Below are 16,843 nucleotides of genomic sequence, written 5' to 3'. Positions count from 1 at the left end.
AATTCTCATTGCCTGGTTCTGTAAGTGGCAAATACTTAATGACAGCGGGTTTTGCAAAATCAGATCTCATTCGTTCCTCCTGGTATAAATCATATAATGCCCGTTTTACACTGTTCTTATGAGTGGGGACAATGGTATTAGGGGAACTGAACAGGGAGCCATGTCTCACACTTAAGAGGCTGTTCTTAACAGCATTTAGCCATGGTATTTGGTGGGATCTTTCATGTAATAAACAATCAGATATTATGCTGCGTGTTAAGGATGCTGCAGGGTTTGACCATATTTTTATCCAAAAAAGGGCAGGCCTTGATCTAATGAAATCAACAATGTATGGCAACCTCAATTCGCTATGACAGATGAATGTGGGGGCGCAGGAAACTCCCCCCAGCACTTTTCTGCAGAATCTATTTTCTGCCGATTGGAGGGACGTAATATTGCAATATCCCCACACTTCTGCTCCATATGTCCCAGTAGGCAGACATTGGGTACGATAAATATTGAGCAGGGGGGTAATAACGTCAGCCAATTTGGGTTGTCGGAGGGATAAAATTGAATGTATTGACTTGTCAATTTTATTCCTCGCATAGGCAGCGTGTGGCTGCCATGAGCCTGTATTAGAAAAAAGTATCCCTAAATAGGGGAAAGTGCTAGTGCATTTTAATATATTGTCACCTGACTTAATTGAAGTAATGTTATATTTTTTTGGACCACAGTTCATAATAAAAGATTTTTTTAAATTGGTATTTAGGCCCAGATCGGACATAAAATCAACAAACCCAGTAATTAAGGTGCGTAAAGCATTTGGGGTGCGCCCCATTAGTACCGCGTCATCCGCGTACAGTAAGGTAGTAATGGGGGAACCGTTTATAATTGGTACATCCTTGGTAATCTTGCTTAAGGTGCTGCACAACCCGTTAATATATAAAATAAAAAGCAGTGGGGCGAGTACGCAGCCCTGTCTAACACCTCTGCTGATTAAAATGTCATCAGATAATTCACCATCGTTGTTAATACGTACTCTGGCCTTTAAATCTCTGTGTAAATACGAAAGAAAATATACCAGTGATTCATCCAAACCATAATCAAGCAAAAGTGACCACAACCTAGAACGATTAACAAAATCAAAAGCGGAACTCAAATCCATGAAACCTAAGTAAAGCGGGGACTTTTTGACAATTGTATATTTGGCCATGATTAAATTCAAATTAAGACATTGTTCAACAGTGCCCACATGGCTTCTAAATCCCAATTGACTATAATGTAAAACATTGTTATCTTCAGCCCAATCCCTTATCCTTTTAAAAATTACTCTTCCAAGGACCTTTAGTGTGTTATCGATCAGTGAGATCGGGCGGTAACAGGCAGGATCCGCCCTGTCACCTTTTTTAAAAATCGGTACGATGACACTGTTCGACCAAGATTCAGGAATGGAGCTGTCAGTCAAATTATTAAATAAGTTGCATAATAAAGGGGCCCAGAAATTGATTTCGGATTTAATCTGATCAATAGAGAGGCCATCCGGGCCGGGGGCTTTATTACTGGCGCTCTCGAATATTGCATCCTCGACCTCAGGTAATAAAAAGCTCAGTCGTTCAACTGAACTAGGTAGGGAGATAATATCTAAAGAAGTGGCTGATATAGCATAGATTTTAGAAAAATGCTCTACCCACACCTCGCCAGTTATGTTGCAATTAATTGGTTGGATGTTAGAGCCAAAAGATCTGAGGGACTTGACTTCTCTCCAGAAACCTGTCATGTCTTTTAATGAGGCGGTACGTGTGAGAGTTTCCCAGTGATTAATCACTAGGGCCTCAGATCTAGTGCGTAGCACGGATTTATATTTTGATCTTAACTCTTTCACAAGTTGAGCGTCCCTGGGATGAGTTTTTAAGGCCGCCCTCAGGTCCCTATTAGCCTTGGAACAAGAGGAGTCAAACCAGCGTGGGCCACGATCTATATTAGGCCTAGCTGGTTTGGATGACTCTCTTTTGATAGCCCCACAAAGATTACCAAAGGCAACAACCACATCGTCGCCTGGACTGGTGTACGACAGACAAGTCTCTACTGTCTTAGGGTGTTTTTTGATGACTCTAGCTAAGATATCTTTATTATCCACCCCTTTCCATATTAATCTTAGTCTATCAGTGGATAATGACAGATTTTGTACCCCAGTCTCTACTCTCCCTGCAGCCTTCGAGTTCTGTAGATTGTCAATATATATTCTAAGCGGATAGTGATCACTATATGCGGAACAGATGACTTCTGCTTTAGAAATTATGTCAGTCAATATTGGACAAATAAAGATATAATCTATCGTGGAGGGCAACCCTGGCCTATATATGTAGGTGTTAGTATATTGTTTAGACTAGAACCAGCAATTTCAATTGCGTTTACTAGGTCACAGGAGGCTAGATGGTTTTTCAACTCTTCACCGTTTCTACATACAGGGCTGTCACGATACATATGAGCATTAAAATCCCCTCCAATGCAAATGCCATCAAAGGGCCCATACTTCCGCCCCTCCGAAATGTCATCAATAAAATTAAACAATAAGATAAAATTATCATTGGGACGAGTAACAAAATCATTATTATAAAAATTGATTATACATAGTTTCATCCTCTTGGTGTACCTCATAGCCATAAAACATTTACCCGGTGTAGGGATCAGTTTTGTTTGTACCCCGGATTTTATTTTAGTCCAGATGGATAAGCCCCCACTTGGACGACCCATAGGTGAGGGGGAAGCCTGTAGATTATAGCAACAGAAACCCTCCATTACGGGTGTAGTGGTGCACCAAGTCTCTTGTAACATCAAAATGTCGCAGTTGTTACTAACCCAGTCTGACCATTCTTTAATTTTCAATTTAGAGTTGAGTCCCGCTATGTTCCAGCTCACAAGAGATATATCGGAATCCTGGAGCATTAGTCTTTGGTTCAAGGGTTTTTCTCTAGTTACAGTCCGTTGTATGGGTTGTGACACTTCCAAGGTTTCAGTGATAGGTGCCACTAATGGTTCAGCTGAGTTAAGCGTTGTGGGTCAGTCTAACATATCCAAGTCTGACAAAGGGGCAAATCTATTAGACATATTGAGTGGGAATAGAGCTGGTTGAAATTGCATAGGGGATGGCTGAAAGTGCATAGGTGGTGGTTGGAACTGCATTACGGATGGCCGAGATTGCATTAACGATTGTCTATAAAAATAGCTCAAAGGTAACATAGTTGCAACAGTAGAGATAGCGGAACAGTTACCAGTTCTACTGAGAAGGTGTCTTACAGTTCCAGGGTTCTTAAAATTGAGAACTATGCAGTCACCTTCCTTATCTTTGAGTAAGGGCCCAACCCAAGACACCCTGCGGGCCGATATGATCTCTCTTGAGATATCATATCCGACACCTTTGTGTTTAGTTAGCCAGTCTATGCATTTATTTCGCAGTTGCACCCATGACTCCCCCTGTTCCTCCCTCAAAGGTGGTACTCCTGCAAGGACCAGGACAAACGGACAGGCGTCCGGTGGCAGATGTAAAGTAGGCCCTTGATGTTTAAAAGGCCTATTTGTCCCTGCCTTCCCATTACTTTTGTTTCTAGCAGCAGTTGATCTTATTGCTGTGATGGAATGGATCAAATCGTTGTTGTTTGTAATATTTTTGTTAGGAATAACAGGAGGGGCGGTTTTCCTAGGCGCAGGTATTGGAACAGATTTTAGGGGTAAGTTAGATTTTACCAGGTTCTTCCCTTCATTGTTAGGTCGGGGTAGAGTCGTGGGTGGTACAGTAGACTGTAGTGATGTTCCAGGATTACTTATGTTCCCACCCAATAAGGAGGAAGTTTCCTGTTTCTTTGATGACAATGTGTTGCTTACCGATTCAAGTTCTTTTAAGAGACGGTCGGCTCTAATTTGATCCAGGATAACAGACCCCTTTCTTTTTGCTTCTTCGTTTTTGACCAGGTTATCTAGTCTATCGAGTCTTTTAAAAACATTATTAAACTGGTTGATCATTTGTTTCTGTAGTCTATTAAAAATTGTGTCAACTACGGTGTCTATTAAATTCCCATTCTGTTTCGTAAAGATAATAGTTGTCTCCCATTAGTGTTGTTTTAAATAAAGAAATAAACCCCAGTATGAATAATGCGTCATATTAACATGTAGAGACTATTTTCACTTGTAATGTAGACCCCAGCGCTCGGCTGACGTCTGAACTGTTATGAAAAGATTTGCGAGTCTATAATGGCATATACGCTAGGAGCATGCTACATTCTGACCAATGTCTTGCCTTTAGCTCTCGAGCTTATAGGAGGGGCATGGCCAGCATGGGCAGTGCATTGTGGGACTCTTCTCACTTCCTTCCTGAGGGAAACGGGATGGTATAAAGAAAAAACCAAGGCATAAAGCAATCTATAATGGCAAAGGTATTAGGTTCGGGAGCTGGGTGGGTCAAACATTTAATAAGTGTCCAACGTAGTCTTAATAATCTGCCAAGAAATTCTCTGAGAGGTCTCAGTCCGTACGAACTATTGTTTGGGACTACAATGTTAATCCAGGACCTCGATAGTCAAACTTCAGTGGTGAAAGAAAAATGCTTTGATATCAAAGATCGTTTGGCTATTTTACAGGACTTAAATGAAAAAAGAAAAAACCTGAGCAACATAAAGTTGAAACAACAGCCAACAACCACTGAAGAGAAACCACCTGTCCCAGCAAGGCCTGTCTGGATTCCAAAAATCGGGGATCTGGTCAGAGAGAAGATCGCGGTGAAGAAGGAATTTGGGCCTTCTTACAGAAAAGCAGTACCTGTCTTGTCTGTCAACGGGACAAGATCAGTAGTATTACCGCCCCTTGCTGGTAAAAAGGAGAGCCGAGTTGTATCCATCGACCTGGTTAAACCACAATCATGTGGCCGATAACAAGTAGTAGGCCAAGTGGACTCCCAAGAAGTAGTAGAACACCAAAGTTTGCTACAATTACAGAGGTTCAAACTGAGAGACTAATCACATTTGATAAACCTACAGTGGAACAACAAGGACTATGCAACAAAGCAATGGAACTTAAACCTCTTGAAACCCAAATCAAAATTTTACATCAAGAAACACCAATCTACAATGATGTAACCACAGACTATGCTAATGAAACAAAGCGAATTCCAAAAACAAAAAGGAATCCAGAAGCAATTGACACAATTGACAGAACAGCATCTGGCTACTTCATCAACTTCGATGATTTTTCTGAGGATCCAAGCGAACCTGGGGAACAGCCAACAACAAAAACTTTTAAAGACAAAGCAAAGGAACTATTTCATCAACTAAAAGAAACCTATCTGATTTCTCCATGGATTGAAATTTGGGTGGCACTAGGTGTATTTGTCCTCATACTTTGGCTCATCATGGTACTATGCTTGGGACATTTCATTGAGGGAAAATATGTTACAATGGACACAGCAAGTCAGAATATCAACTTGGTCTTGAAACCACACAAGTCTTCACACATCGAGAAAAGAGAACTTTCTTCAGTGAACTTCACAGCCAATCCTATACCCGGTGGGGTAGCATGGGACAAAACTGATTACGAAATCTATGGCCCGGTCGAGCTCCTGAAGTATCCTCATCAATTCAAGATTTCATTGAGTGACTTTGTAAAACCAAACACATTCGCTGATGATTGGGACTTTGAAAGCATTAATGATATGATGTCTGATCTAGTGATGTCAGCTAAATTTACTGAACATGATTATTTGCAAGGTTCATCTAATTATGACCAGATGTATTGTTACAACCACTATGGTAACCATTATCTGCATAAATCTGCTCAACCTAGAAATGTTTTTAATTATAACCAATGGGAACATTGTGCAACTCCACCAAAAGGCAGTAAAAAACATTTTATGAAAAATTCTCATACTTCTCAGGGTTTAACACAAGTAATGCAGAAACATTTTATTTCAAATTGTCAATTAAGACAGGAATGAAAACCATGCTTACGAACACAAAATTAATCTATTCAGAGACATTTTTTGAAAAAATGAAAACATTCGGTTTTGATTTCTGGAACAATAATATTGAAACGAAAACACTCTGGGGTACAAAAGATTGGCAAGTGCAAGGTATAGAATCATTATTTAGAGCCTGCATGATCCCAGAACAAATTATATTTTTGAATAATACAATTCAACAGACCACCTGTCTTGGCCTAGCCAAAATTAAAGACTTAAACAGACCGTCTATTCCTAAACCAACACCTGACAGTAATAGCACTACAGATGTTGAAATAGACGTATCCCATATTTTAAAACAAAACAGAACACATCCTGATTGGAAAAAATGGTTGATCTGGCCCACAGACACAAATAACTGTCAAGATAGATTCCTGAACAAAATACAGGGGTTCACATTGACCAGGCCAGACCCTAGATACTCCCAGAGACAACATCCAGGGATTGTAACTACTTACAGTGTAGGGAAACTCTGCCTCAAATGGCTACAAACATCCACACTGGTTGAAATTAAGCAACACTTGACTTTACTTAAAGAAGGTGCTGACTTGCGTGATTTCATTATGGGACCACGCAAACAGCGTCAAAAACGTTTCATAGCGGCCTCTATATATGCAGCTTACAACGAAGCTTGGAAAGAAACTCAAATTGAGACAGCAGAAAAAATACAGGAAATTGACCGTGTTAATTTGGAAAAATCACTTTCTGTTGTGGACAATGGGTTAATGACTCTGTCTTCCAGAATATATTCACTGGACAGTATTGTATCATCTGCAATCGATATAATAGAGCAAGACTTACTGATGTTGCAACACGGTCAGTCACAACTGCGTTCTATTGTACAGCTTGGCTGGACGTTACAAAATCTGCGTTCAGGCTACGTGCCTTGGCGTTTAATCAACACAACGTCATTATTCAGTATCTTTAACCTTACTGATACACAAATCAGCTTGGCACAAAAGGGTGCAGAGTATACAATTCTGAGCATTGAAAAACTTGAGAGATTACCATTGACAATGTCAGAACGACCTGTCATTGAATGGATAATACACGGAATCATAACTATTCCGATAACAACTTTCCAATTTCGATACTGCCAAAAATATATACAGGCAGGCCAGTATGAAAGGTTGGGTAAAGGATACATTAAGTCAACATTGAACTTACCTTATACACACACATGTTACAGTAATAATGGACAGAGTGTATTTCTTAGTGGTAATAATTGTGAAAAATCGCTAAGTGGTATACTTCTGTGCCAGGGTATAAGTTTGCATGGGGCCTGTGAAGGGACTTCAAATAACCTTTCATGTCACCAGCTCGGCACACCTGCAACACAAATAGAACCATTCTTTAGAAGACTTTCTAACGGGAGTTACATTCTAATTGTAGATCACAGATGTTGTGGCTTGCTACCAGGAAAACGTTATCTAGTAAGTGTGAGCTCCATGGTCACTTGCTGTGAGAGAGTATTGTTTCCGAATGACACTCCAGACAGGGAGGGAAAAATTTGGCCCAGTTTGAATATCTCTTCTATTCGAATTGATACTTTAAGCAGAATGAAGACTGTGCTCCTACAGACGCCAACCCATTTGACGTCATCAAAAGAAACGTATGATCTCCAAGTTGCAAGGACAACGGGTGAGATACATGCATTGTTATCAACAAATTGCCCCCTACACTTCGCAGAAATGCTAAACGAAATCTTAAATATTTCTGATACAAGTGGAATCGCAAGTGTATTTAAGACAGTTTTTTCGGGACTGTTAACACCATTCAAAGCAGTCCTGGGTATTTTTCCTAATTTCGTCCATTCCATCTTTGGCGGACTTCCACTCCTGTTGGGACTCGTAGCAGGCATTTTATTTTTGCTACTCCTGCTTCGTTATGGCAAGCCATGTCACAGACAAGACTCCAGCAACAATGGAAGAAACGATCCTAGCTATACGCTACCGGGACCGCATAACTAAAGTCCTTGGACTAGCCTGGCTAAGAGATCTGAATATGACCTGGTTTCTTTCGTTCAGACCCATGTGGCAGAATTGTGTTATGCCTGTATTGAGGTGCATGCTATGCGGCGAAGAATGCGTGTTGGACACCTGTCTTACACTACAATCAGAAGTACCATTGGATGCAGATACTTTGTTGGGTCCAGTAAAGGCTCATGCATTGTGCTGTCCCCAGCGGCTACCTATCCTGATGACGGCATTCGTGGAGACTTCACCACTACGATTGAAGGGTAGTGAAGTACAAGATGAGAGCAGCATCAGCCAGGTACGACCTTCTGTAAGCAATGCTGATCGAAACATCACTGAAAGCGAACATGCGCATGACTGCATGGTAGCGACATTTTCCAACCTAGTCGAACTTTCACCAGAAGCGGTAGACTGTTTTTTCGAGAGTCTGTCCGAAATTATGTTTTCACCAGAACAGAGAGAGTGACTTTAAGCAAACGTGCACACAGCGTTCCCTGAACTCTGAATTTGGCCATCAGTTTTATAAAACAAAGCTACTAAGAACGTTTTCCTTATTCCTCTGATAACGAATTTTTTTTACCAAATCCAAAATATTTACCTTTTTGCACTGATCTTCTGCTTAAAGTAAAACTATTCTTAGAGAACAGAGCTTCTATTTTTAGGAACTCTAGAAACATTACATTACCTCAACCTCTAGCTTATTTACAAGTAATTGTATTTATATGTGATGAAGTGGTCTCGCACTTTTTCTTCTGTATTAAGAGCCATTTCATGTGTAATTTTCGTGAATCATTCATGCTGATTTAAAATATGCATCCTGTTTTTGAATGATTACACTGCTTAAATGCATACAGTACCTACTCATTTTCGTGTATTTCGCAATACCATTTTTCGAATACAAATATACAAAAATGTATTTTGGGGTGGTATACACATGCACTATTAGTTATGTTTACTATTGCTTAGGTTAGTAAATATGTACATAAATGTGTGGAGTGGGTGTAGTGTGTTTATATAGGGACCTGTATCGATACTCCTATTTCTGACCCTTGTCCGGTTATAAGTCACTAATATCCATACAACGGCACAGAAACCCGTTTTCAGATTAAGTCATAGCGCATGCTATCACATTAAGCAAGCACTATTCCTCCAGCCCCCTAGAAAGCACACCGAGTTCTCAAACAAACCAAACCACCAGCAGACCTGGGAAATCCCCCGCAGCTATTGTTTTGATTTCGTTCGAGAACTCCTGTAAAGAATGTAAGAACGACCAGTTCTTATGACATCCTTACTGACGTTTTATGTCCATCCTTACGTCAAACTCGGCACCTTTCAGGTATAAATATACCGACGCTGCCCTAAGTAAACACACGGTGGTGATGAGCTTGGAGCAGCGCTACTTGCCGGAGAGCCCAGCTGATGCAGGAAGCCCACGGACGCTGCCCCTCCCTTTTGACGCGCTGAGAGAGACGCTGCCTTTTCTCTTGCCGAGAAATCCAGCTTCCGGCGTTTCCAGCTTGCTCTCGCGGGTAACTGGGATACCGAGTCCTGAGACAGAGATACCAGCCCTCCTGCCTTCTAAATCCCAGGTACTGAACTGACTAACCCCTTACAGAGAATTCTTGAGTCAGATTCTTGGCAAACCAAACTTAACTCAAACTGCTACTTACTTACAAATTGCCCCCTACACTTCGCAGAAATGCTAAACGAAATCTTAAATATTTCTGATACAAGTGGAATCGCAAGTGTATTTAAGACAGTTTTTTCGGGACTGTTAACACCATTCAAAGCAGTCCTGGGTATTTTTCCTAATTTCGTCCATTCCATCTTTGGCGGACTTCCACTCCTGTTGGGACTCGTAGCAGGCATTTTATTTTTGCTACTCCTGCTTCGTTATGGCAAGCCATGTCACAGACAAGACTCCAGCAACAATGGAAGAAACGATCCTAGCTATACGCTACCGGGACCGCATAACTAAAGTCCTTGGACTAGCCTGGCTAAGAGATCTGAATATGACCTGGTTTCTTTCGTTCAGACCCATGTGGCAGAATTGTGTTATGCCTGTATTGAGGTGCATGCTATGCGGCGAAGAATGCGTGTTGGACACCTGTCTTACACTACAATCAGAAGTACCATTGGATGCAGATACTTTGTTGGGTCCAGTAAAGGCTCATGCATTGTGCTGTCCCCAGCGGCTACCTATCCTGATGACGGCATTCGTGGAGACTTCACCACTACGATTGAAGGGTAGTGAAGTACAAGATGAGAGCAGCATCAGCCAGGTACGACCTTCTGTAAGCAATGCTGATCGAAACATCACTGAAAGCGAACATGCGCATGACTGCATGGTAGCGACATTTTCCAACCTAGTCGAACTTTCACCAGAAGCGGTAGACTGTTTTTTCGAGAGTCTGTCCGAAATTATGTTTTCACCAGAACAGAGAGAGTGACTTTAAGCAAACGTGCACACAGCGTTCCCTGAACTCTGAATTTGGCCATCAGTTTTATAAAACAAAGCTACTAAGAACGTTTTCCTTATTCCTCTGATAACGAATTTTTTTTACCAAATCCAAAATATTTACCTTTTTGCACTGATCTTCTGCTTAAAGTAAAACTATTCTTAGAGAACAGAGCTTCTATTTTTAGGAACTCTAGAAACATTACATTACCTCAACCTCTAGCTTATTTACAAGTAATTGTATTTATATGTGATGAAGTGGTCTCGCACTTTTTCTTCTGTATTAAGAGCCATTTCATGTGTAATTTTCGTGAATCATTCATGCTGATTTAAAATATGCATCCTGTTTTTGAATGATTACACTGCTTAAATGCATACAGTACCTACTCATTTTCGTGTATTTCGCAATACCATTTTTCGAATACAAATATACAAAAATGTATTTTGGGGTGGTATACACATGCACTATTAGTTATGTTTACTATTGCTTAGGTTAGTAAATATGTACATAAATGTGTGGAGTGGGTGTAGTGTGTTTATATAGGGACCTGTATCGATACTCCTATTTCTGACCCTTGTCCGGTTATAAGTCACTAATATCCATACAACGGCACAGAAACCCGTTTTCAGATTAAGTCATAGCGCATGCTATCACATTAAGCAAGCACTATTCCTCCAGCCCCCTAGAAAGCACACCGAGTTCTCAAAACAAACCAAACCACCAGCAGACCTGGGAAATCCCCCGCAGCTATTGTTTTGATTTCGTTCGAGAACTCCTGTAAAGAATGTAAGAACGACCAGTTCTTATGACATCCTTACTGACGTTTTATGTCCATCCTTACGTCAAACTCGGCACCTTTCAGGTATAAATATACCGACGCTGCCCTAAGTAAACACACGGTGGTGATGAGCTTGGAGCAGCGCTACTTGCCGGAGAGCCCAGCTGATGCAGGAAGCCCACGGACGCTGCCCCTCCCTTTTGACGCGCTGAGAGAGACGCTGCCTTTTCTCTTGCCGAGAAATCCAGCTTCCGGCGTTTCCAGCTTGCTCTCGCGGGTAACTGGGATACCGAGTCCTGAGACAGAGATACCAGCCCTCCTGCCTTCTAAATCCCAGGTACTGAACTGACTAACCCCTTACAGAGAATTCTTGAGTCAGATTCTTGGCAAACCAAACTTAACTCAAACTGCTACTTACTTACTCCCTCCCACGTATTAGGCTCAGGTCAGGTACACCGGGGTAGGCGTAGTTAGAAGCACCAGTTGAGTACGATTAGTCAATGTATATATGTATGTATATCTTTTATCCATTTTAAAGTATCCTATGGCTAAGAAACCATATCAATGCTTTTACAGTATTATTTTATAATCCTGCTTTTACTGTATGCACTTTACTTAACCATAAGTATTGCAATTGTAGCGATTCATTTCTCTTGTATGAGAAAAGAGACTGATCAATAAATAACACCTTTTTATTGAACACGCCCGTCTCTTCTTTTCTCTACAATCTGGTGAAACTAAGTATGCACGTATTGACTGAGTAAAATAGTTGTCTTTTGTTTTCACACGACTCTAGAGATATACTCTTGATTAGGGAGAGCAAAGTTGTCATGTTCTATGGTTGTCAGAAACTAAATCCCTTCTTGTCTATCCAGGGAGGTTAAACTCCTCCTCGCCTATTCGAGAAAGTTTCTAGTGAACTCTGAGCTAGCTGGCACACAAAACTTTAAGTCTAATATCGTCAGTAGAAGACCTAGTTAACCTCTGTCCTACGTCTATACTATTGAAGATATTATTCCAATGCACAGAGCCTATTGGGATAATAGGAACTACACTACATAACCACTCAAGAACATTAACACACAACAATCCTAGACCAGCGTGGGTCACTCGAATCACTATAGTTCACCCTTATACTCAAGGTCCACTAGACAATTCCCATGCGTCCCACTCACACAAAGTTCCCTGTCTGAGGCGGAACTGCTGATGGTGTCTCACGACAACTCATTAGCTCTTCAGTCAGACAATCACAATCTCTGTGTCTTCTACACCTTTTGATAGATCCTGGGATCTTAGGACACTGTGGGACCTGCAACTTAAATCTCAGTCCTTGGACCACGTCCGGCCCGAAACCACATTCACTCGACTCTCATTTCAACTCCGCAAGACATTACACAATGAAATCTTTCCCGCAATCTAACACACCACATACACCCTATTAATACTCAAACCTCCTTCCATCGCTTATCTAGCCGCACCAATAAACTCCACCAATCTTCGCCAGATTCCATTGCCTTCTATTCTCAATCACTGGGCTCTAGTTTGAGGTTTTGGGGGTTCTAAGTTCTACCTATTCTAGACTACTTCCAGATTTTCGCCTCACTTCTTGTGCGAACCATTAAAAACTGCTACAAACTGAAAGGGCTAGGCCCTTAAGTTCTAGAATGTCTTAGAATCCCACTCTGATGCTTCTTTTTCGCAGAATGAAAGGGTAGAGGGGAGAGAAGTTGTTAGGAAATCAATCAATTTGCCAATGATTCCCAGTGATATTTAATACCTCACTGACAACTACTCAAAGTCAGTAAATTTAATACAAAGCCAAAAATAACTGAACATATAGACACCTCAACACAAGAGTATATAAGTGCAGAAGAATTACCTTTAAGGCAAATCTGTGTATCCAGTTCAGACAGTGCAGTATAAGTACAATTATTTCAAGAGTTAGCATACAGAAAATGAGGAAGCATGAGTCTAAATGTCCTTGCATCGAGGGTTGTTGAATAAAAAGCATTACATCTATCCTCACTCTAACACTAAGGTGACATCCCTAAATAAGTATTTTCAGGAGGAAGAGGTAAAAGGTGTCAGACCATGGAGTGTTCCTAAGAAGTCTCTCTACAATCAATGGGTCAAGTAGCATAAAGCTACCAAGGACAGAGCTCCTTTCAAATACTCTCTTTCTAAAGGGAAGAAAGAAGTGGCACGCTGTCCCTAATTCCAACATACATCTATTCTCAGGTGGTACTCCCCTTGAGCAGTAGCAGACCCCCCCTCCCCAAGCACCTTGAGACCCTCCGGGTGAGTAGTGCGCTATACAAATGCTATGATTGATTGATTGATTGATTGCACTTCGGATCATGCCATCCACCCTGGCTACAGTCCTGAAGGGACTTTTCCACAATTACGACGGGGTACCTTCTTTGATACAGTTTGGCCTTAATTCCCAGACTTTCTCCTGTGTGCAGCACAATGACCTTCTTTTATCGACTCAAACCACAGGATTGTAACTTCTTCTCTCCTTGCCTGACTAGTAAAACAAAGACATTATTCTAACGAGGGCGCTTCTTCACCTGTAACACAAAACATGAGAAAGAGCAAATTTTACAGCACACATGAAATTCAAACTGTTATTCCTAAAGCAAGAATTTCTGGGACTAGCAATTCAAGATTACGAATTTCAGCTAACATAAGAGAACAACATATAAGCTTTACGAATTTACATAACATTAATGCAATTTCAACTAATATTTCACCTATGTGTAAAATAACGTAATTAGTAAACACATTTAAAACAGGAATAAGTGTTGGTTGCACAACATGAGTTCTTCTTGTTAATGGTTTCTGCTGGTTACATTCACCTTCTACGTTAAGTCTCCATGTTACTTGTCAATGGCCTAAAATAAATAGCGTTTCCATGTTAATACGTTTCAAAGCTCTAACATCTCATGGTAATACAACACGTGATTGTGACTTGGGTGAGCTCTAAATGTGATTATGATGCACCCCTACAATTTAAATGATATTTCTACTTCATCACTCGGTTGTAAATGTGACCCACGCAACACTTGTTGGCTGGGATTTCTCAAGCCTGTGAGAAAACAGTGCTGTTGGATCCCCTGATGGTGCCAAATCAAACCAATTTAAAATATAATCAGCAAAACTTAGTAACATTGAAAATGGAGATAACCGGATTGGCATGCTGTCGAGCTTGGTTCCTGAAGAACAGTGGGTAAAGTTAATGAAATGTTTGAAAGACACTGGTATTCTATACAATTACAGCAATGAAAGAATAAAAATCCATTACACAATTTAAGCAGCGGAAATCTGAAGCAATTAGAGTAGATTTCACAAATTATCCTCTAGCCAGGAGCACGTATCACATATTCATGAATCATTTTGTCAGCCTGGCCACTTGATTGGTTCAAGATTTTTGTCAAAGCCTAGATATGTAATGCATGTTCTTTCTTACAGTGTACAAGGCTAAACTCATGAGAACAGAGAAGTCAGACAGCTACGACAACTATATGATGACTATTACAACAGTCATAAAAGCAGGTAATTAAATCACACTTCCTTAACAAGGGAACTACGAAGCACTTAACATCCATGTATATGCTTGTATACTTTGAACATCAGCCCACTTAATGGTTTTACCCCTGAAATTCATGAGTACTCGCTTTGGCGATGTTTTCTCTCTCTGTTTTATTTTTTTATTTAGCATTATTAGCATTATAGATTTCTGCTATGTTGTTGCACAATGTGAAACGGCAAACATTCAAGAAGTATTAGACAGTTTTCACCATGCAGCAAACCACCAGTAGTTTATTCTGTTTTAGTGCCTGTGAAAGATGATTGGAGGTTGAAACTCAATCACACCGTCATCATAGTACAATATTGTTGCAATGTCTCCATTTGCTTCATGCTCGCTCAGATAGGTGGTGAGGAGATGATGGTATTCTAACAAGTGATGAAACGAAAATGTTTTGCTATTTTGTTTGTGGTTTGTTCTTGTGTTAAGTTATCATTCGCTCCACGATTTTATGTTTAACCGCCATTTTGAATCATGTTGTTCACTACGTATTCCCTGACTCGAGAAGCAGGCTGTGGACATTTTTCATTTCTCCAAGGTTAGGCCTTGCTCGGCTAATGAATACACTGTTCTTATTAACGCATTCCTTTCCCATAGATAGAACTTTTTCCCACTAGTCTAGTGGTAGGCACAAACAGAACTACCTTGATATAGAGATAATGTGTGCCCAGCCTCAGAGTCAAAACTCATCTTTCCCTATTTCTTTATTTTAGATGCAGCTGCTAGTAGATTTCCATTATGGGCGGGTCATTCTGGGGTCAGAAACATACATCATGTATCTCTATGTTTGCTGAAGTCAGTCCCTCTGCAGCAAACCTATGAGGCTGATCAGACTGGACTCTGCTCAAGTGTACCTGAATAAAATATACATGGTTTGTGTTCTCTACTGTCTGACTGACTCTTCATTTGAATGGAAGGCTGAGAGGTGGTCGCAAGAGACCCAGGTGGCACTAATCGGGTCACTTCCTTCATAAGGAGTTAAGTTACTCATCTGCAATCCTTGTGTTTTTTAATCTGCCATTTTTATCAGTTTATCAGTTGCCTTTCACTGCATGGCATTTTGTAAGTAGTCACTCTAGAGGTTGCAGGAGAGGTAGGGATGGCATGGTACTAAGGTGCATTTAAGCAGACCTGTGAAAGCGCAGCAGATTCATGCCGAACAACTCCGTTTTGCTCCCATCACCAGCCATGCTGCTGGTTTCAACCCTGCCCCCACACAGTCTTTAGTTTCCTTGCCAATGCAACTTAAAAAATAAGGTGAGACGCTGCAATGCAATGTAGAACTAGAAGTGGAAATCATTGCTGGTCCTGTCTCCTGCCTTAAATGCAAACAATTACTCAACTTCTAATTCGAGACAACCGTCTCTCTGAAAGGAAAGTCAAATGATAATGACACAATTGGCTTTAAGATGGAAGTGAAAACTGTCAACTTCTGGCGAGGCCTTATAAATGTGAATTTCCTTCCAAAGCATGCAATAGAAATTCATAATCTAGTAATAGATCATGACTAGAGATTTTTTATTTGTCACAGAGACCTGGCTTAAGGACTCTTCCAACCCAGTTATTGCCTCTGCACTTCCTAGTGGATAGTCAATCCTTCATCGAGACAGAAAAGATATAAGACACATTTCAGTGCTCCGGTTACAGTATGGATAACCTTGAAGGAGCAGAGACTCTAGGTTCTGTCTGAAAATCTCACAATAATATTCCTTCTATGGAGTTTGGATTTACTATACCCCTGGACAAAGCTCAAAATTATACTGCCTTTAACTGTCATCTTGATGATGGAAAAAACTCAGCAGCTTATACTTTGATTGACAACATCTTCATGCTTAACCTTCTCCATCAGTCATGGGCTCATCTCACACTACTGGCCATATTCTTGACCTAATTCTCACCAATTATCATGATTTTCAAGTTTATCAACCTAAACAGCAGGTCTGGTCTGTCCAAACATGTATCCCCTTTAGGCTGTCAGAGGTTTGGAATAGTGGAATATAACCTAAAATAGGCATGACATCTGTGGTGGAAAGGCAAGAGGGATGGGAGCACACT

The 16,843-nt window shown here is 40.7% G+C and overlaps 1 protein-coding gene across 1 annotated transcript in view; it reads left to right on the top strand.

The window, feature by feature from the left end:
* Positions 1–16,843, top strand: part of LOC144764166 (A.superbus venom factor 1-like) — a 1,132,054-nt gene that overhangs the window by 1,029,074 nt on the left and 86,137 nt on the right. The window contains exon 39 of the mRNA XM_078650288.1: positions 14,671–14,754. Coding sequence (XP_078506414.1) covers positions 14,671–14,754 — 84 coding nt within the window. The remainder of the gene's footprint in view (positions 1–14,670; positions 14,755–16,843) is intronic.

The sequence above is a fragment of the Lissotriton helveticus genome, chromosome 1_1 (genome assembly GCF_964261635.1).
Source record: "Lissotriton helveticus chromosome 1_1, aLisHel1.1, whole genome shotgun sequence".
NCBI lineage: Eukaryota > Metazoa > Chordata > Amphibia > Caudata > Salamandridae > Lissotriton > Lissotriton helveticus.
The sequence above is the reverse complement of the archived record's forward strand: the minus strand, read 5'-3'. Positions and strand labels throughout refer to the sequence as shown.